This window comes from Crotalus tigris, unplaced genomic scaffold (genome assembly GCF_016545835.1).
Source record: "Crotalus tigris isolate CLP2741 ecotype Arizona unplaced genomic scaffold, ASM1654583v1 scf7180000018651.982201, whole genome shotgun sequence".
In the NCBI taxonomy this organism is placed as follows: domain Eukaryota; kingdom Metazoa; phylum Chordata; class Lepidosauria; order Squamata; family Viperidae; genus Crotalus; species Crotalus tigris.
The window spans coordinates 948,519-972,379 of NW_024097125.1; the positions used below are offsets into that span (position 1 = coordinate 948,519).

A 23,861-nucleotide genomic window follows, 5' to 3' on the forward strand; every position below is an offset into this window, starting at 1 on the left:
TCTCCAGTTGATATCTGGATAGTTGAAGTTTCCTATTACTACTGTGGTATGCTTCCTACACATGTTTGTTAACTGGTTGGCAAAGAGTTCATCTATTTCTTCTGATTGGTTGGGTAGCCTGTAATATACACCTATGGCAATGTCACTTTTTTTTCTCTTTTATATTGACCCATTCTGGAGAGATTTTATCTTTGATCATGTACATTTCTGAAGATATGTAGTGTTCTCTTACATATAGTGCAATTCCCCCTCCTCTTTTTGTAGACCTGTTTGTTTTGAACAATTTGTATCCATTCATTAGTTATTTCCATTCATGGGTTTTATCCCACCAGGTTTCTGTTATGCTAACTATGTCATACCCTCCCTCATGTACTATTGCTTCAAGTCCACCCTGTTTGTTCCCCAAGCTTTGAGCATTTGTATATGTAGCGCCACCCCCGTAGGGACTGATTAAGTCCGGGCTGTCCTGACCTCCTCTCCAAGTAAATATATAAGCATTTAAGACTTTTATGCCTGTCCATGGGTATGTTTCCTGTATCTCCAGATTGTTGTTTAAGGTTTTTTTTTTTTCATCACTGCCTACCTCATTGTTTGATTTGTTTTCTTGGGATTTGTGATTGGTTTGGGGTTCTAGAGAATCTAGAGATTGGTCACCTTCCCCCTTCAGTTTTAGTTTAAAGCCCTCCTGATGAGTTGGACCAATCTTTTTCCAAGTATATTTTTGCCTGTTTCATGAGGTGAAGCCCATCCCTGCCAAGAGTCCTTTGCGTAGGAAATACAGTCCATGATCCAGAAAACCAAAGTTTTCATGGAGACACCAACCCTTTAGCGAATAGTTTATTTCTAAAATTCTTTTTTCCTTCAGTGGGCATTGGCCTTTCATTGGGAGTACTGATGAGAATACTACTTGTGCTCCTAGCTTCTTAACTTTATTGTCTAGTTGTTTGTAATCTCTCACTTTTATACTCAGGTTGTTTGTTGTGTCCTTCGTCCCAATGTGGTGGAGGAGGAAGAGATAGTAATCTGTAATTATTTTGGTTAGGTTCTCAGCCATATCTTTGATTTTTGAGAATTGCTTGTGCAGCCTTTTCCAGTTAGCTTTAATTTTCCTTCTCAAGGGAAACTTGTATTTCCTTTTTCAATGAACAGAAGATTTTTCAGGAATATTGGTGAGTACTTTGTCTCATGGTTTCTGTAGATAGAAACTACCTAAGCTCTGCATTTTTAAAACATTATTTACCAAACCAGGGTTTAGACGTTGTATCACAATTATTCTGTAACGGAGTATAGTTGGATTTTAAACATGCTAGCACAGAGAAAGTAATTTATTGGAAACTATCAGGATTTCCTTTGCATTTTTGTAGTTCTAATACACAGTTTAACCTGTAAGAGAATATATATGGTTCCAAACATTTTGGTGATCCTTTCTAATATTAAATTTTATATAAAATTGCCATTTAATAAACATTAAAACAGGTAGAACAGCACCAAATATGAAAAATGAAATATAAGAAACACAATTTTTTAAAAGTAATTTGTCTTAAATCAAAAATCTTAACACATTTATAAAAACTGTTATTCTGTATACTGAGTTAACTCTTATTCTTATTTCTAGTTATATTTTAAATTTCATTCAATGACATAAGCTTTTGCATGTCTATTTTTAATTGCTAGTCTTTATTTCTATGTTTTTTCCCCAAGTATTATTTCTATCTTCCTCTCAAAATAATAATTTCATGCATGTCGCATATTATAAACCATTTCTAATTGAAAGAATTGTTCATCTTTCTTAATGCTACCTAGATATAAATAAGCACTTCAATTTAAAAAATACAACTAAAAGGTAAACAACACAAGGATTTAGTAAGGCTCCTAGTCCAAATTCAATTGAATTTGTATTTTGCATCACCTGACCATGACAGATCTGGTTTTTCACCTTGAGACAGATAGTGAAAGGTTTACAAACCGTTGCTGGAAATATATAATTTCATAAAATATTATAATTTTAGTATTGGAATGGATTATATCACTTCCATACAAACTTTTTAGGGAAGGGGTTAAAAAAAACCAAATACATACACAATCAATATAACACACACATACTCCTTATTATTCATAATACCCCAGAAAAATCAAACAAATCCTTAGCTTATGCTTTGGATGCAGCAGAAGCCTCTGCCACTGCTGCAGCAGTGTCCATCAAATATCCTTCCCCCAATATTCATTGTACCCAGATCCTTCTGTCCAAAATCTTATCAAACTTTCATTCATGGATCCATCTGTTATATAAATTATAACAGCAGATCTGGATAATTTTCACCCAGTCTCGAAGATTCCCTTTTTCGGGAAGGTGGTTGCTTTCAACTCCAGAGTAAGTGGATTATATGGACACTTTTCAGTCAGGATTCTTGGCCCCACTTGATTTCTCAATAGCTTTAATACTATCAATCATGGCTTCTTTCTGACCTGAATCTGGGGATTGGAGTGAGAGGCACTGCAAAGGTTCTCCTCCCATTTTCAAATCAAGTTCCAGTTAGTATTGGGTGGGGAAGAAGTTGAGCCCAAGGCCCACAGTTTATGGGGTATCTTAGAGCCCTTCTCTCTCCCCACTCCTATTTAGCATATATATGAGAACCTGGGTAAAGTCATCCATCCCCTGGTGGTTGGAGATATGAGGATCTACATGGGAGGCAACAGGCTTTTTGTTCAACTCTGGCAAGACTGATTGGCTCTGTGGTTTATGGCCTGCCGGTACTGATAGTGGAGAAAGGCCTGCAGATATGCGGTGTGAGAAGAAAAGCAGATCTAAGGACTATGAGGACTCAAAGAAATGGGAAGCAGAGGAAGAGTGTCTCAGGGGTGGGAAAGTTCAGGAAAAGCAAGCCTGGGCCTATGCTTGCCTCCTAGGGTTCCTCAGCCCTGAGGCTCTACTTGATAACCAGTATGGTCAATGAACAAGCACATTAGGGACAGCAAGGATGGGAGTCATTAAGTAAGATGATCATGTTGCTACTTCACTTAACGACCATCATGATTTGTAATATAATGGGCAGGAGACATAACAATTATAGGTCAAGAACTGCCTGTATGCAGTTATATACACAAATATGTATTATTTCTTAAATATTAATATATTGATTGATCTTACATAAATTTTGCACTATGCATCCAGGTCAGGTTATCTGTTTAGCAAATCTTAAGAAGTAAAATAAGCTATGGATAAAATATTTTCAGCTTATAATAAAATAATGATAATTTTAAGAAATATTCATATGCTGAGAATCTAGAAAGAGTGCAGAAAAGAGCAACAAAAATAAAAAGGGTTCTGGAAGCTGAATGATACATTGAACAGTTGCAGGAACTAGGTATCCTAGAGTAACAAAGAGAATAATTAGGAGTGACATGATGGCAGATTCCAATACTTGGGGGTTGTCATAGAAGAAGTCAACCTATTCTCCAAAGCACCTGAGCCAGGACAAGAAGTTTCAGATGAAAGTTTATCAAAGAGAGATGAAGCCTAGAATTAAGGAGAAATTTCCTGATAGTGAGAACAATTAATTAAAAGTTGAGGGTGCTCCCTCATAGAAGGTTTTCAAGAAGAGATTGGACAGCCATTTGTCTGGAATGATATAGATTCTCCTGTTTGAGCATGGGATTGAACTAGAAGATATCCAAGGTCCCTTCCAATTCTGTTATATTCTATGTTTATATGTTTCTTCAATATTGAGGTATAAAGTCATTATTATATAGGATATTACAATTTGATAAACTGTATCCTATATAATTGACAAAAATCCAATGCATTAACAAAGAATTATAATACTATTAGACATTCCCTATCAGCAATATATGAAGCATTTCAACAACTAAAAATATCTGTTTCATAATTTCCCCGAACTCTCATAACCAACTTCCTTTCTGTAACCTCCCTTCTTTTAATTACTCCAACATGAAGCAAAGAAAGTTTGGCTTTTTCTGATGAATTTAGAATTATTTATACAATACAAATAATTTCTTACTAGTTTTACGTAAAACAAAAATGCATGTTACTTATGCAGTCCAAAATCCAATCTACTGTTCCATCACCACCACATGCCAATACTCTAAAATCAGAAACATCTCAAAAAAAATGTAGTCTGAAAAAGTAAAAAAAAAAAATGAAATTATGTCTCAGAAGCTTTCTTTACTAACACATTGAATAGAATATTTACACACAGATACCCTTGCTCACTTTGGAAAAAGAACCAGCTAAATACAGCTTGCAGCAGGATGGCACATACTTCATAACAATTATAATTTTCAAATACAATGATCTATATTACAAGAGCATGTTATATAGCCTTAAGATGGTAATTACTGGCAAAAGGATATAATAAAATTAGTTTCATTATAGCATGCAGTTTATTATGGTGAGCAGTAAAATATTAATCTCCTGGGAAACTATATTTTAAGATATAAAGATTAACTGGTATGTAGAGGCCAACCAGTCATAAAGATCATCATTTTTCTGCAACCTACAGCTAACCATAAGTTTTAAACACAAATTAAAACCAAATTAAATCTGCACTATACAGTAGACATGATGTACTTCCAATGCAAAATAATTCTCTAATGTAATGAGGATGTCTGCTTTTAAAACAATATCTGTTAATAATTCTTAATTTAAATTATATCAACAGTTCAAACAGTTCAAAAATGTATATCAATGTTGCACCACAGAAGCAATTAAATATACTAGACCAGGAGTGTCAAATTACCGGCCTGTGGGCCAGTTTCATCATACCGAAGCTGCGCCCATCCCATTGCCGGCAATGCAAAAAGAGTCACAATACATCGCAACATGTCATGTGACATGGCAAGTTTGACACCCGTGTACAAGACCCATGATGAAATGAATATCTCTATATGTAGATACATTCATAAAATAATTGACAATCGAACACATTAACTTGTGAAAGGAAAAATCGAAGTAGCACATTATAGATTATTATTTTCATTTTTGGTAAATTATTTGGACTGTTCAACACCGAAATATATTTGTAATAGATGAATAACAAAAGTTCTTATTTTTTCAGTTTATAATCCCACTTAATGACAAACAGATTTAGGCATAATACAGTAATTACTTTTTCAAGAAAGACATGAAAACATTAGGTATGAAAACAAAGTAGGATGTTACTTCCAGAGCCATTATGCTCTCAGTTCATTGAACTATTGCTCCAGACATAAAATCAAAACACCCTCCAATGGCAATCAAAAGTATAAGACTCTGGGAAAAAGTATCTATTCTATACAGAAGGCAGAATAAGTATTGAAATACTATTGGAAGATCCACTGGGCAGTGAGAAAATTTTAATAATATGGTTTATAATAAATATTTGAATTTTAAATAAGTTATAAGGAGTAATCTTTATTTATCTAAAAGAAGCTTACTTCTAGTTCAATAAAATAAAATAAAATAAAAATTAAAACAAAATGGTAAGCAGGTATTTTTTTGAAGAAGCAATCCTGCTCATTCCTGCTTGGGAAATTAAATACTTATAACCCTCTGAAATAGTTCTCCTTAACTTGCTTTCTTCCATAACTCCTGGATCTCCGTAAGGATTTTGCTAGGGACTGATAAAAGTTCAATATAATTAGAAGACTGCTTCAGCAGAACTTAAAGTGGCAACGTAAGTATTTTATCAGGCACTTTTGCATCGTGATAGGCATCAGGGCAGAAGTCCTAATTTCAGACAAAAGACTATATTATATACCTCAGGATATTTTTTTGCGATCAATATAAAAACTAGATTGAATTATCCGCTACAATGTTTTATTCCTCTTTTTAAGCTAGCCAGTTTCTGGGAATAAATTTTCCTAAATGTGGACTTTTCAGTGAGCAACATTCCTAGGATGATCCTGGATTCATTCATCTACACAGTATTTAGGAACCACAATCTACCCAGATTGTAGAGACTGGACAGCCACCTGTCTGGAATAGTATAGGATCTCCTGCTTGTGCATGGGGTTGGACTAGAAGACCTCCAAAGTTCCTTCCAATTTGGTTATTCTTTTAACTGTAGCAGTAGTCAGTAGGGACAAGTGATAGCTTATGAGAGAGTGCTTGTAACTATAGGTTCCCAAATCAAATTATAAAGAACTCTCCAGTTATTTTATTTCCTCATAAAAAATATCCTCACCATCAGAAAAGGAAAATGATGGATTACATATTGCCAGAGAATTTTGATTTTGATTTTTCTCAGCAACCATAATAGTGACAATATATTCAAAATATAATTTCTTAGATATCAAAATTAACACTATTCTGCATATTTTTGCAAGTTAGTAAGAGCAATGCTTTGAGAAATAATCTAAGAATTGCATAAATATCCTCACAGCTTTAAAGAACTTAATATGAATGCAAAATATGAATGCAAAATATGAGATGCAGGTTTTTAAAATAGCATAATTTAGAAATATTTCCTTGCCAGAAAAAGTGACCTCTCTGCTTTTCACAGAGACATGCCACTGAATTGCTATTTACACAATTGTTGTTTATTTATTATATGAATATTACCTGAATTTCAGATTATTCAATGTAAATCAACTGTAGCAATTGTTGACAAAATGGTTTGCTCCTATAGAATAGTGAACAGTAAAACTCTTTTCAAAAGTAAAACAGGTGCATATTACAAACTGCACAGTGTACCAGAATGGTAATTTTCATGTCACTTTGTTAAGCAAGACTTTTTTCTAAATGTATTGTTCTATTTTACATTTATGTTCAGCTGCAGAGCCTGCATGGTTTCTGTAATTTATACTCATTTTCTCATGCTGGAATTTTAATATCAAGGTAATATTAATCAAACAATATATTTTTGTCAGTCAAATTATCACTGAAAACAATTAAATCCACAAAGCTAATACTTAAAGTTAAGCTTCAAGAAAATATACTTAGGCATTGCAAAGGGATATATTTGATTTTACGGGAGAGCCCATCTTACTGTTTCATTAAGGTTGGACTGAATTTGGTCCTTAGCAAAATAAGATGTACTGAAGAAAAAGTACCAAACTATCCTTGCAGCTCTCTTTTTCCCTCCCCCATCACCACTTCCACTTTTTAATTTTTTTTAATTCATATGTTTAATAAATATACAGTGCATCCTTCACAATAAGGATGCCACCAAACTGTAGATTTGCAGGTGGCAAAAGCAGAAATTACATAAAGCATAATGATTCTAAATTAAGTAATAATATAATTAAAATGTATTTTCAGTAATATTAAAGTAATTAAATTCATTTAATTTAAAATTCAATTAAATCAAATGTATTGATTGTCCTGCTCTTTCTCAATTTCTTGCCCTGCTCTACCTGTTTTTTGGAGTGTGACCTCTTGCTTGCCACTCAGAAGCAAATGCCACCTCAAAGGAGTAGTATAGTGTAGTCTTTGCAAAAATATTGTGAAGCAAAATGTATACCTAGAGACAAATTAGGGGTGCACATCAGAGTCCTTAAAACTGCTTTGCTCAAATAGCAATGTGACTGGTTTACTTCAGATTGTTCTGTTTCAGTCTGTTTTAAAACTTGAGAAAAAAGCTCAAAGGAAAGTTTTTTTTATATAGCTGCTGTAGGAAGGGAGAGATTCCTTTTCTGGTTGTCCTCTTTCCACTTGAAAAGAAAACTAATAGGCACTGAGGCATGCTGCAAACCTCACTCTTCATACCTTTCTTCTGATTTAGAGTAAATGAATCTACTAAATCAGGATTTTCACAATGTGTTCCATAGAATTCTATAGTTCTGTGAAAAGGTGATAAACCTCCATAAAGTTTAAGGGCAAAAAAAACAACAACCCAAAATCACATTTGAAAACAGACACATTTTTATCAACAGTTTTGCCTCTTGATTAGGGGTTCAGTATTTTTTTTTTTAACCAGCAGGTTCTGCAGCCTGAATTTTTTTTGAAAATTCCTGTACAAGCTTAGGAGGGTCTTAGTGTTGTAGCAGTAAGAATTAATTCAGCTTATTTACACTCATCCACTTTTAGGCCAAGTTAGTTAAAGTAAAAATTATGAAGAAAAATGTAGAAATAAATAAGAAATTATCTATTAAAAGTATTAGCTTAATTATAAGGCTCAGTGAAGAAATTTTAAAAAGAATGAATAAAAATAGCAATAAATTAGACTGTAGAAGTAAAATACTACTGTACATTGAAAAATTAGTCTAATTAAATCTATACTGAGAAATTACTGAAGTCAAATGCATTTTCTTATTCATTCTTAACTCAAATAGTCAGGGACTCAGAAACAGAGAAGAGCAACCAGGAATAAGATGGATGGATGGATGGATGGATGGATGGATGGACGGACGGACGGACGGACGGACAGACGGACGGACGGACAGACAGACAGACAGACAGATAAAGCTTTATTGTCATTTTTTTACTGTGGGCACATTAGCAAGCAATTTTGTTGCTTGCTTTCAAAAGTGTACACCTATATAACATTTAAACATGCTATATACAACATACATATAAACCTACACTCTTTCCTATAAATAATATATAAATATTAATCACTGTCCATCTTGAATACATAGTGGAAAGAGGAAGCTTTAGAGTTCACAAAGTTAATACTGTATGGAACAAAACTGTGACTGAATCTGGATGTTCTGCTTCGGCTACCACAAAGGTATCCTCCCAGAAGATAACAAAGAAAACAGATCACGAAGAGGATGTGTAGTGTCCCAGACATTCTTACAGACCCTACTTAAGCAACGCTTATATGCTATGTCCTGGATGGAAGGGAGCTTTTCTGCCATCCTCACCACTCTCTGCACCACCTTCCTGTCTGAAGCAGTGATGCTTCCAAACCAAACTGTAATGCTGTATGACAGGATGCTCTCAATCGTCCCTCTGTAGAAAGTGGTAAGGACAGGGGGAGGAAGATGTGCTTTTCTCATGCGATGCAGAAAATGCAGGTGCTGCTGTGCTCACTTTACCAGTGTCTTGCTGTTGAGCGACCAAGCCAGCCTGCTCATTATCTGCACACCTATAAATTTGATGCTGAAAATCATCTCCACAGGTGAATCATTAATACACAGAAGAGTATGGCTGTGCCTGCCTTTTCTGAAATCGACAATGATCTCTTTGATTTATAAATGTAAACAAAGAACAAAGGACATCTGACTCTTCAAATGAGTGAATCTGATAATGGTTATTTCATTTCTGAATAATGAACTACAATACAGGCAGAGATATTATAAACTATCAAAATAACAATATTTTGAAGAATATTCAGTAATACCCAAAGATGCAATACCTTAACCTTCCTTTCAGATATTCTTGAATATTTGCAAAGAGATATGATTGGGAAGTGATAAGAGAGGATAGAAAAACAGAGCAGCAATTCCGATCATATTAGACCTTTTAAGTAGGGAATGGCCAGAGGCAGGTTAACATATTCCTTTTCCAGTTGGCTACTGAATGTTCCAGTTAAATATCTAAGTTATATTTAAGAATGTGATCAGAGCTTTATCTGTGGAACTTGGTCCTATGAATTATGCTTTCTAGTTTTGAAACACAGCTTGACACTTGCTAGCTGCCTTTAAAAGTGACTCAGGCCTCTAAAGATATATCTCTTAGGATTGGGTTGGTATAAAGACAGAGATACAGTCAGTAGAAATAATATGTGGTCCTGACTTCTTATCTGTAAGCCTACGTTCATTGAACTAACTAGATTTATAAAGCCTCTTTGTTACTGAAAGAAATTTGTATCCAACTGATAGCCATGACAAAGAAATAAATAGTATAAATGTATGTATATGTATACACATGGACTGGGAATCAAAATTAAATTAACTTGCATAAGAAAAACACAAATAAATAAGGCTATGCAATATTGGACAGATAATTAATCAGAAGTTTTTGCAGTTTCTTTACATGTTTCAAGACTAAGTAGTTTCTTAAATGGAAAAAATAAAAATTGGAAATGATCTAAACATTTAAAAATAAATATTCACAAAACATTACTCTCTTTTGGCATTATGCTATTGTGTGTACATGTGTGATTCTTGTTTTCTTTCTTTTAAGTACTGTAAGGCTTTTAAAAAAACTTTGTTAATATATATCAAATAGAAGATAATTCTTACATTTAAAAATCCGGAAGAACTTTCAACTATGTCATCAAGCTACAGCAATATATTTCTTAAATTAATTTCTCTTCATACAATATTTCCAGAATATCATTGTGTTTTAGGCTATGTTATTTAATAAGTTCATGTTTGACAACATGCAGACTTACCCTGGCATTGATCCATTTCCTGCAAGGCTATAAACCTGACGAGGATTCAGAAGATACTGAAATTTCCTATAAATTCTATGATTGCAGATAGAAAAATATTTGAATTTTATTGGCAACAAATTTATGTTTTGGCAGTTCTACCACATAATAATATGTTGGATTAAACAAAGTCATACTACATCCCACACTATACTTACCAATGTTAATATTTTAGGATATATAGACAGACACTAACATTTATTCTGCATAATTTGTAAACAAGAGCAAAGTAAAGTAAATAAGATATCAAGCAAGACCTAGTTAAGAAAGATCTTAAATTCATTTGTACATGATGTACTGTACTGCAAACTGCTTTTCAAACTTTAGTCCATTTCAAAATCTATTTGTTATATATCAATAGCCTACTAAGCTGCAGAGGTACTATCTATGGCAAATAGAGCATACTTACAGACCCTTGAGCCTTACAACTTTACTTTTGTTATTGTTGCATAAAATTTTGGTCAATCAAATCTTTTGGAATTCTATCACTAAATGAACATTTCTCTATTTTTACAAATCTAAGAGAAGAGTCACTTTTTTAATGCCATTGTAATTGCAAATGGTCATTAAATGAATTGTAAGTCAAGGACTACTTGAATAATATATATATATAATGTTAATTAAATTAATTAAATCCATTATTCCTAGCCTGAATATGGTCCCGAAAAAGGGAAAAGAAAGTCAGGTGACTGACTTCCTTTTGGATGAACTGTAACTATCATGACTACTGGAGCAGACAACTGACAAGAGTAATTGCTTGCAATTTTAGACCAAATCAACACATCATCCTAATACCTGTACTTTTTCTTTTTTTGTTTGAATGAGAAAATGGTTAGTTGTTATTTTAAGCTGTTATTTTTGTTGTTGTTGTTTAATAAAGCCTTCCAAGGAGAAACTTTTTGCTAGATAACTAGAAAGTTGAAAGTAATGTAACTCAATACATAATGTATTTGCATTTTGGACAATGGGATCAAGGAACCAGATAGCTGAAATTAATTAATTAGAATTTAGCAAGAGATTTTAAATAAAAACACAGACTCATGGCAGACTAAATAAAGTAGAACAAAATAGTTAAGAAAGGTTAAAAGTAGCAGTAGATAACTAAGCAGCTCTATATGGACCTTAGTTTAATTTTAAAATGTCTTTTTTCAAAATCATGTTTCTGGTGAAAGGTATCTATCTTTCCCTAACAATCTTCTAGGCAATAAAAAGGGAACAAAGAAAAAAAGAAAGAAAGGAGGAAATGAAACTATGCCATCTTTTTTGTTGCTTACATCAGTGGTTCTTAACCTTTTTGAACGAATCGCCCCCTTGAGCCAATGAGGAAGTTGTCATCGCCCCCTCTCCCAACATAACCTCTCAATCACAACATAGGAAATAATTCTTCAATTTATGCAAACACTTTTTTTGTTTTATTTAAAATTGTCATCAGGTCATATTGATGCAAATAATTTATTTCCAGTCTTTTTCCCATATCTCAAGTGTGTGAAAAATTTTGGTGCCACCCATCACTTTATTCCTAAACTTCGTGATACATGTATTTCATTATTATCTTATTTATTCAAGACAGTTAAATGTAATGACCACTGAAAACAAAATTCAATTGCAAGAAAGTGAAATGCCCAAAAATAAAAACTGTAACATTTAATGATTGAATTACAAGTGAAATTTAAGACGTGAAAAGAAATATAAAAAGGGCATAAGAACAAACCACAATGCAGGAACTAAGAATTTCAAGACGAAAACTCTGAAACTAAATTAAGATTCGAGGAAACTATATATAGTCACGCACAATGTAAAAAGGATTAAAAAGACATAAAGAAAATATAATATCGAACTGGAGTGCACACTAAAAAAATACAATACAAAATGTTTTACAGAGCTACTCAGCATGCGATGTTTCGAAAGAAATGCTCCCCCTTCCATCAGATATACAGTGATTCACTGTACGAAAAAGTCTCAAAAGTGTCCCCAAAACCTTTCGCTCCATCGCCCCCATATCGCCCCCTTTTCGTTCCTTCACTCCTGTGTCTCCCCTTTTCATTCCATTGCCCCCCTGAAAAATGAAATCGCCCCCTAGGGGGCAATATCACCCAGGTTAAGAACCACTGGCTCACATTACAACTCCTACCCCTCCATGAATATGCAATATAGCTCCAAGAAATAATTCTTGTAATAATGTGGCCCTGAATAATGAAAAAGTGTCAAAGAAATAGAGACATGTGTTACTAAAAAGAGAAAGAATAATAGTAAGAAAATAAACTAAAGTGCTGATAGTTATCTATCCTTCCAAAAGGAAGACTGCAGAATCGACCAATATTTGAAGTCATGGAAAGTGTCAAAAGTAAAAAAAAAAAAAAAGGAAAGGAAAGGTGGCTGAAACAGTTTTATAACTGGGATATTTAAAAGGAATAGAAGGTCCAGAGGAGTCAAATATCCAACAGCATTATCAATTGAGCTCCAAAGATATTGCAACATAGACCCAAATAACCACAGTTAGTTATAATTAATAAAGCCCAGTTGTAATGGAACTTCAAAACTGTAGTCATAATATTTATAGGCTATATTTATTGTGATCTATAAAATAAAACTTAACAAGCCAAGAGCTTACCAAAGACAGGGCAATTTTTCAATTTGAAACATATTTCAAAAAAGGAAAGGATATAACTCTAGGTAAATAAATAAACATAGAAATGGAAACATAACCTAATCTAATTAACAAATTGGTCATAGTTCAACATCATTTTACTATTAACATTGTTCTATGTAATTAGCGTTAAGTAGCTTTGGAAAACAAAATGTAAAATACATGTATTCATTTTTTTTCTCTTCAAAAAGTAATTAAATGAATTGGTTTTCTGCCTAAATCAAACTAATGATCTTAGCAAGATCATGAAGAAACACATACCTTTCTCTTTGTTTTCCTCCACTTTTAGGGTTAACAAAAACTAGAAGTGGATGAATATCTGAAGCTGGTGTGATCTAAATTTAAAGAATTCAAAGGAAAACAATTAATTCAATTTTCTTCAGTATTTTATTATATTTTATATTACATTACTAATGCAAACATCTATGGAGATTCTCAGTCATCCAGGTCACAGTTGTCTCAAAAGTGTTTTTTTAAGAGGCAACTGGACTTTCTTGTTTTTCTTTGAAGACGTTTCACTTCTCATGCAAGAAGCTTTTCTGACAGCTGAAGAAGCTTCTTGGATGAGAAGCGAAACATCTTCAAAGAAAAACAAGAAAGTCAAGTTGCCTCTTGAAAAAGCATCTTTGAGAATACTAATGCGAACATATGCACTAAGCTCTCTACACATACAAACTAAATTTCTAGATATATTCTTTATGTGTGTGTTTGTGTGTGTGTATATATATATTTGTTTTCTGAGGTTTTTGCTGGTGTTTGTATGTAGGTCTTTGGTTATTCGGGTTTTCTCCTGCGTCAAATTGGAAGTGTCATTGCTCCTAGAAGCACAAAGCCAAAGACACCAGCCTGAAGATGACGAATGAGACTTCGTCGGAACGTCGAAGACACTTCCAATTTCACGCAGGAGAAAACCCGAATAACCAAAGACATATATATAACAATGTGGTAACAATTGTGGTACCATTGTGGTAACAATCCACAAACAATAACCCCTACACAGCCAACCAATCCACCTACAGCAACTAAGCCAGCACTCCACACACCCCCACCAATATATATAGAGAGACGGCAGCTCCGATCACACTTTGCTCACATAAGCACGAAGCCAAAGACCCCAGCCTGAAGATGACAAGTGGGACCTCGTCGAAACGTCGCCAAGATACTCTCAATCTTGCACAGGAAAAGACCCGAATATACCAAGACCTGCAAGACACACCCACAAGCAGTAAAAGCAAGAAAAGAGGAGTCATCAGTATGGAAGCCATAATTAAAAAGCAGTTAAATCAATTAGGACCTATGACAAGATCTAGGAGCCATGTGCAAATGACGGCTCACCTATAAAGGCACTCTCCCATAGACCAGCATTAACCTTGACGATGTCAGAAGTATCTGACGAAAGCTTGGTGATTGGTGATGGTATTAAACTTTTATAGTTTATTATATTCCTGGCGTTTACATTTTATTGGTAATTGACTATGGATTCACCCAGGAATCACATTTTTATTTTCACTATTCTTATCAATATATATATGTGTGTGTGTGTGTGTGTGTGTGTGTGTGTACATATAAATAAATAGAAATATATTTCTAATAACCTTAATTTTAAGAATGTACCAAAAGCTATTGCCCTTCATACATCCTTGAACTGTAGCTTCTAACAACTTTATTCTTCAGAAATGTAGGTGTTCTGTTCTGTGCGTTGGTAAGGCATTGAAACGAGGCAGGAGTAACAACAGTTGCTTCTTTATTCAAGCTTCAACAGAACAACACAAAATGGCACTGATCCCTTTTATACCCTTTTGTAGGGAACAGTGTCAGCCAATAAATGCAATGTATTTTCCCGCTTTGCGCATGCGCAATAGGCTGGAGACAGCCTGTCTGGCCCGGACAGACCACGTGGTCTGCCCGGGTCTCTCTGCAGCTTCCTGCACCTGCTCTAATCACAGGCCCAGGATATAACAATAGGCATCTACCGTTTGTATAAAATTTTATATAACACACTATTTTAAACATCACCAGTAAAATAAATCTGTCATAAATTTGCCAGAAGCATCTTGCATAAGGAAAGAGCACAAATATCCTCTTCAGATTTTATTCTTGAGCTTCCTAGACCAAATCAAATGATGCAAGAGTTTACCAAAGAAAGGACAATTATTATTAATTTTTTTGGGGTGCATTTGCATTGCTTTTACTAATGGGTTTACACACAGTTTGTTTATTGTAAACTTTTAATACTTTTGAAGTCATATTTTAAATCCAAATAGAAGTGAAAGCCCTGACTTTTTGTGAGTAAGGAAAAAAAAACACAGGTCAGGGAATTCAGACAGGATTCAGTGAGCACAATTTGGGCAATCACTGCATTGGTCAGAGGAAGATCTATTAGACATATAAGTTTCTGGGTAAATAAAATCACAGCCTTTTTCAACAACTGTCACATCTTTAATGTTTATTTAGAAATGTAATCAATGTTATTTATTTAGTTTAATTTCAGGATTGTTTATTCCTGTGAATGAAGCATAAACCAGCGGTTCTCATTGTGACAAAGATTGACTATCTCTTAGAATTCTCTATGGGTTCAGGTTAATTAATGAGACTCATCTTAAGCTTATACATGATATATTACTTCCTCTAATTAGAAATAATAAACCTGATCATTATGCTGGTTATGCTGGAAAGAAATAAGATGAATGTGCTTAACTATGATTAATAACAGTTGCACCTAAGAAGTGATCCTCTCTGTCACTGAGTTGCCTGCATAGTCCTTTATGACTATGCTTTTCAATATTTTTAGTACTAAAAAGCTTCCTTCCATAATGATTACCAAAATAGACAAATAGAAAATTATTTGTTTTTTATATGTGATGAAGAGTAGGCAGAAGAGAAAAATCTCAATTTATTGCAAGTTTTCTAAGCAAAATTAAAATAATTTAAATACATTAAATAACTTAAAGTGTCAGATATTCCAAAACATAAATCAAGATTCATATGATATAATATTATCCTTTATTAAAATGGTTGTATAAAAACATAAACACATTATGTTCCTGTATAAAATCTTTGTATGTGTGTTGTTGTTATTTTGTTTTCTTTATTCTTTTTCTCCTTTCTCCTTTTTCTTTTCTGCTTAATCAAAGCATTTTTTTAAAAAAATGTTCTTTTTACTTGTTGCAATGAGGATATTACAGCATCTATATTGTGATATTTTTTTTCTGTTGAAACACAAGCTATTCTAGAATCTTAGTATCCTGGGATACTGCAACTGTCATAAATATATGCTGCTTTTCAAATGCCTATATAGTTATTATGTGACAGCAGGGAACCTGCAATGGTCATAAAAGTGAGCACTGGTCATAAGGCACTAATTTTCAAGTGCCATTGAGACTTCAAACAGTCACTAAACAAATTATCATAAATTGAGGACTTCAGGTACACAATTTAATCCCTACTTCAGCTTTATTTAAGAGGAAAATATTTTATGAGTACTGTACATTTTTTAAAAAACAATCTTTGTATCAAATAATAATTCAGCCAATAATGCAATGTATAGGGTGACATAACAAAGTCAACATGCAAGTGGGCTCTAAAAATACAAACTCCACATATACAAAACTGGGGTTTCAATTGGCAGCAACTGATCAGGAAAGGGAGGACATCTTCATAGTAGATAACTCAAAATATATCAGCCCAAGATAAGGATATAGGGGGAGAAAGACAAATTTCATGCCAAAAATCTTTATTGCATATAGTACACTATAGATTTATATATAAATACTGTACATGGAATAGTGTACTGTGTACAGTTCTGAATAACAGCAAATAATAAGATATTTGGAAGTGTACCCCTATAATGAATAGCTATTTCAATGGTATTTTTTAGCTTAGAAAGCCAGTGAGCAAAAGGAGAAATAACAACACATGGAAAATATAGGCAAGCGTTTATCCAACTTCCTTAGAATCATCAATTAACTCACATTCCAACCCAAAAAACAACAGAAAAAGAACAAATCAATATCAAAGAGGATTCTAAACAACAACAACTACAATTTACTGAGAACTTTGACAGTCAAATCTTGATTTCAATTAAAGAACCTGCAATTCAACAAGCAACTGAAACTGAAGAAAGCAATACTAAGATGGAGGATGCTAAAGATTACCAAACATGACATCTGGTTTTGGGTTGCAGTGGCTGCAGACACACGAAGAGACTTCTCTTTTCGTTATCTGCTTTTCCTCTGCAGGTAGACCCTTAATCAGGTCAAAAAGTCACCCTGGAGGGGTGACTACCGATGAGGAGGAGTCTTGTTGATTGTGGGGGGAGGAGGCAGCACCTTCCACGGTCCAAGGCAGTTCCTCAGGGCCGATACAGAAAAGATCAGCCAGTAAAATAGCCGATCACTTAGCTGCTCCAGCCGAAAGTCAAAAAACATCTAAGCATTTAGAAACCATTGTGGATGATCCCAGTGAGACTTTTCCCTCTCTCTTTTTGCCTAACTACTCTCCTGTTAAAAGCCTTTTGGAATTACTTCCCTGCTTTGAAAGAGCTGCCTTTGTTTGTCTGGGGATAAGAGCTTTCCATAACAAAGGAAAAAAACTTCTTATTGACTATTTTTTATTTTTGGTTATTTGGGGGCCCTGGAAAAAGCCTTATCATAAAACTTTATTATTATATCTTCTAAGCTGCAGAATATTGTTTTCCTATGTCTTGGGACTTATTTTTTTAAAGGGATAAATCTTTATTGTTTGGGGGGGAAAAACCACAACTCTATGAGAAGCCAGAAAAGAGATTCCACAGTTCTTTGACTTTGCTAATCTCATTCTTTGTGTCTGGAAGAGACTTTCATAGTTTACTGGGGACATCTTGTGAAGAAATTTAAAACTGCAACTGTTTCTTGTTGTTGTTTTTTTTTTTTGTCTAACAGCTGTTATTGGTGGGGGTGGATACTGACTAAATATTTTGGAATATAGCCTCCACTAAAAGATAACAGGATTGGATTTTAGTTACTACTGAAATGGAGAAACCATATTCACAATTCAACTGTAAACTCATACTGGAAAAAATTTACGAAGCTACTGAGGAAATATGTTCCCAAATAAGAGAGAGAACTGCAGAAATAATAAACAGAAATTCTACTGTGAACTTACAAACTGACCTTCAGACTCTATTTGATCATTCTATAGACCAAAAAGGAATTAATTTAGATACAACCTATGGAGACTTTGAATTACCAAAAAATGATTGTAATTAAACTATCTACAATTGCAAAACTAACAGAAATGGACTTGAAATTACAACTGTTAGAGAATTATGACAACTTTGATAATCAACTACTAATTATAAAATTGGATATGATTGAAAGTTTTATCCAGCAGACAGGAGTCAGGCATCAAAAACAGAGGATGGGAGGTCTTTTATTGACCCAAATGACATTACAAGCAATAATGGGAGATCGATTTGCTGAAACAGAGGCTCTGTTATGAAAACCTGCTTGGCATAAAAAGAAAGCCAGAATAAGACTAAAAAGAGAAATTTAAAATTATATATAATGGATTAAAAAGGTTTTGAGAAATATGGATTGATTTAAGGACTAATATTTAGAGTTGAAAATTGGTGATTATTAGAACATATATGTTAAACAGAGTAAGAATGTATTTTTTGGAATAATATGTTTATTTTTATGAAAATTATTTTGTAACAGAATGAGAATAAGAATATGAAAGAGGTTTTTAGAAATTCGGATTGCTTTAACAACTAATTGAGTGTGTTAAGATAGTAAGACAATGTTTTGTGTAATAATAGGTGTGTTCTTTTTTTTAGACATGATAATTATTTGAATGAGATTTAACTGCTATCTGAAGAAATAAGAGAGATTTGTGATAAAATCAATGATTTATGAGATTATGAATTAGAATATATCTGGATTAGTATTTTAGAAGGGATACCCGAAGTGATAATACGTTTATCTAAGATTAAATTGAACTATGATAATTGTAAATTAATAAAGTTCAAAACAGGATTAGGATTTATAGATATGTAATGTAGAAATGGATTATTTTAAATAGGTTATATTATTTGAGGAAAATAGAGAGGGAACATTTAATGTATTTACTTGAGCTATTATATGATTTTGTTGTTGGATGATTGATCACCTAACCACCATGGTGTGTTTTGAGCATTCTGTTGTAAAAGTTAAAAAACCAATAAAATTTGTTATAAAAAAAAGATTACCAAACAAAAAGAAATTGAGAACTTAGATAACCCAGAAAACCAAACAACAATTACAACACCGGACATGACTTCTTATTTTCGGCAGCTGAAACTGGAAGAAGAAAAAGACCAGACTGAACTGATGACAAACATTTTAAATCAAACATGGAGATTTGAGTTATTAGTGCAACAATCTAATTATTACAAAGAGGCCAATTCCTTTGAAAAGTTGATAACAGGATGTTCTCCCTTGATTCAAACAACAGATGTAGGAATGAAAGGAGACAAATTTGAGGATTTAAAGGCATTGATATGGAAGCCTGGTTGGCGCAAAAAGAAAGCTAGAGTTAGATTTAAAAATGTGGTTCTCCTTCTCTTCCTTTTTCCTTTTGCTGACTGATAATGGAAGAGCTTAAAACCTCACTTGATGGGCTAAGGAGATTTTTAAACATTGATTGACTTAATATCTAGAACAGGGCTTTTCCACCAGTGGTACGTGTACCACCTGTGGTACATTGGCACCTGGCAGGTGGTATGCGACCATCCTAGAAAAGTGGTAGCGGGGGAGGGGAATGAGCTGAACTGGTGGCAGCACTGTACAAGCCTGAGCAAAGATAGCTGGAGCTGTAGGGCTGTCAGGGCTCAGCGGGAGCGCCAGGATCAGTGCTGCTTTCCAGCTGATTGGCGTTTCTTCGGGACTGTCAGGGCTCAATAGAAGCACTAGGATCAGTGCCAGGCTCCAGCTGGAGCATTCACCTAGAATGTTGCAGCATCTCCAGGCTCTTGTGATTTACATTCAGATGCTTGGCAACTGATTCATATTTATGATGGTCACAGTGTCCCAGGGTCATGTGAAGTGACCAAAGCCTGCTGCAACCACCCAGCAAATGAGAGGGAATAAATACCAAACACCCCCCACCCCACCCCCATTGCCAATCCTCAACAGAAATGCTCATAACAATGAAAACCTCGGACAGGAGGAAGAGCGCCACCAGACGGGCAGGCAGGTGTCTTGCTTGGCTGTGGCTTGGGGGGCACTTTTTTCAGTGCCATTGTAACTTCGAACAGTCACTAAGTGAACTGTTGTAAGTCAAGGACTACCTGTACTTTATTACTTTTTTCCTTTTTTTTAGTCAGCTAGGCAACTGGTGGTACTCAGATGTTGCCATATCCTAAAAGTGGTACAATGGGTGAAAAGGCTGAAAAGCCCTGATCTAGAACTCAGATGTATAAGGGAAATGAAAATTAGCTATTAGATTACAGTTTTGAACTGTAATATGGAAGCTGGTTTGAGACAATAAAAGATAGCCTATTAGTAAATAATGAGATACTAGGATGAGAAATAGAATATATCGATGAAATAAAGTAATAATATCTGTATTTTAGATATGATAATTATTCTGTAATGAAATTAGGAAAATTTGGGTTACCCGAAGTCTAAATATTATGGATATTAAAGGATAAATTGGAATATGGTAATTGAAATTAGGTAAAACTTAAAAACAGGACTTGGATGTGTATAAGTAAAATTATATTGATAACTGTATTGATTGATTGAGCTATAATTAGAAATGTATTAACTCAAATGTGATATAATAATTAAGAGAAACAGAGAGGGAACCTTGAATGATATAACCTGAGATATGTATGAAAGACTGTTATTGGATTATTGACCACCCAATCACCATGCTGTTTCCTAAATATATGAAAGTAAAAATGAAAACTAATAAAACTTGTTTTAAAAAAAAGAATCATCAATTAAGACTGAACATTGGGAGATTTAGAACTGATAAAAGTCCTTCACCTAGCACAATTTGGAATTATGGAACTCCCTGACATTAGCTAACTGCTAGCCATCAAATTATATACTTTTGAAGAAATTTATGGAGGATTGGATTATTAACAGCTATTAATTGATCTGTCAACTCTTTAATCATGATCAGTATGTCTCAAATAGAAGAAGCTTGTATTTAGGTGGTTATTTATTTATTTATTTCACAAAAGCGTGTCTCAGGTTGATATACAATTATTTGAAAAGGAAAATCAATAACTATATAAAGCAATCATCTTTAAAAACTACAAAAATTTTAAAGAACTATAAAAGCATAGGATCAAGGCAAGATGATCTTAGCTGCAACAAAATAGCTGTGCACAGTCTGCCCTGTCCCCTGGGACATTCCAGGATTCCATAGAGAAATCTTAGGTATCTTGAAGAATGTTGTAAAGGATGGAGCAAACCCCACTTTTAGGAGGAGAACATTTCATAAGGTGAGAATCATAGGAGAGAAAGCATACTTCCTGGGGCCTGCCAAGAGTATTTCTCTAGCTTATGGGACCCACATATGCTGCTCCAGTGGGACAGGCAGATATAATCATAGAGATTATAGTCCATCAGATAGCCCAGTACTATACCATGAAAGGCTTGAAAGTCAAAACCAGCATCTTGAACTGGACTTGGAAGCAATCAGGTATTTTGATACAGATAGTGATGTCCAAAACAGTCTACATTTGGTCATTCACACAATTTTTTTTCAGATGAGCACATGTCATCATTCTATTTTTCCTCCATTCAATTTTGCAAGACTTTGCTTTGATCGAGTTGGACATAGCCACACTTTTCAGTCCTGCGGGGGCCTTATAAAAATATCTCTCTACATCGGTTCTTTTATCCATATGGGAATAACTCTAAGAAATCCCTCTGCACCACAAGCAATTCTCTTGTTCTCTTTACAGAATTTCATATTCCCTACTATTCTATCCCATTCTCTGGTGGAGATTACTAAGCTTAATTGTTGTTTCTTTATCTGACTAGAATTCTGACATAGAATCCCAGATTGCTCTAAGAGCCTCTGTTTTATTCATCCATTTAGACAGAAGAATAATACTAATCTTGGCAATCAACATTATTTGTATTACAGGTAGTCCTCAACTTACAACAGTTCATTTAGTGATTGTTCAAAGTTACAATGGCACTGGAAAAAGTGACTTAATGACTGTTTTTCATACTTACAACCATTGCAGCATCCCCATGGTCACATCATCAAAATTTGGATGCTTGGCAATAAACTCATATTTATTATGGTTGCAATGTCTTGGAGGTCATGTGTCAATTGGGAAACCAGATTCACTTAAAAACTGAATTACTAACAACTGCAATGATTTACTTAACAGCTGTGGCAAGAAAGGTCGTAAAATGGGGCAAAACTCACTTAACAAATGTCTCACTTAGCAAATTTTGGGCTCAATTGTGGTCATAAATCAAGAGTTACCTATATTTTATTATTGTTGCTTTGTTAGTTTTGCATTTTATATGTACTTATTTATATCTATAGATTATTAGGTGCATGTGTTTCTGTATGTATCTGGTATGCATATTCATTGTATATTGTGTTTCCTGGCTCTAAGGCCATAACAAAGATTAAGCAAGAACTGAAGGCAGTTGCCTTGCTATCCATGCCTGCAAGCTTTCCGAATATCCCTTTGATTCCACATTACACAGAATAATAGAGTTTAACTTCAATGAAATTTTATTTGGTGGTAATTCAGCAGGACATAATTTATATTCTAATGTAACTCATATATGAATTGAGCCCCTATTTTATCAAATATTCAATGTTCAAGACAACAGCCGGAATAAAGTAATTGATCAGAATGTATATGCCAATACAGCTGTGAATGACATCCATTAACTAATTTACCTTATTAGTGGTAATTAATTAATAAGTTTGAAAGCAAGATGTTCTACCAATTTTGAAAAGCAGGCATGAAAGTCCTGTGCAGATGGCATTCCTAGAAAAAGAACTGTAGAATCTGCCAGATCTGTTTCACTGTGTACCATTTATAAATTATTATAAAAATGTTCTCTCTAATGTTAGAAGTTTATATTTCTTTCATTCTAACAAAAGATCCATGGAGACATCTGGAGGTTATTTTGTTCCTTTAACTACAAAGAATAATGTGTTTTTATAAATAATGTTATAACTAGACAAAGGATAATATTATAGGTACAAAACCAGCCATTTTTTACTTTAATATCGACTAATTTTCAATGGAATTCTCATATATGCAGAATCATACAGTAATCCTTTTGTGTACAAACACAGGAAAGTATTTTAGAAAGTTAAGATGAATGTTCACTATACAATGTGATACTGTTCACTGTACAGATGCCATGCTTTTATCTGTAATCCAACCTGTGACCAATTTTAACTTCCATTCTGTAACTACAGAAAACATTTTAATAGTAACTATACAAATACTTAAAAATGACAATGGCAAATCACACCTGAAGGCCTTGACCATCAATAGTGAGAGAATTTGATCTCTGCATCTTGTTTCGATCAGCTAGTTTGTTTGTTTGCTGACAGCTACTTTTTCTTTTTTCATTGTTGCTTGGCGTTCCTAAAATCGAGGTCAGAAATAATAGATTAATATGTTAAACATGTTACTGTGGTAAAAATGGAAAAATCCCACTCAACAATGATGCATTCAACCATTGTTCCAGTGATAATGAGTTTAGTGATTGCAATTAAATTAAATGAAGTCCACATATATCTATTTATGTATCTAGACATAATAGCAGCTAGATAATAGATAGATGATAATTATTTTTTCACAATAAGAACTAATGCAATGGTGTGAAGCTGGTGATACCATGTAAGGCCATGATCAAGCATCTTAAATAAGATTA

At 33.9% G+C, this 23,861-nt stretch overlaps 1 protein-coding gene across 1 annotated transcript in view; it reads right to left on the minus strand.

The window, feature by feature from the left end:
* Window positions 1–23,572, minus strand: part of LOC120313381 (diacylglycerol kinase beta-like) — a gene marked incomplete at its 5' end in the record, with an annotated part of 243,270 nt that extends 219,698 nt beyond the window's left edge. The window contains 4 exon segments of the mRNA XM_039355272.1: window positions 4,051–4,136; window positions 10,281–10,355; window positions 13,228–13,301; window positions 23,457–23,572. Of these exon segments, the coding sequence (XP_039211206.1) occupies window positions 4,051–4,136; window positions 10,281–10,355; window positions 13,228–13,301; window positions 23,457–23,572 (351 nt within the window).
* Window positions 23,573–23,861: the final 289 nt, after the last annotated feature.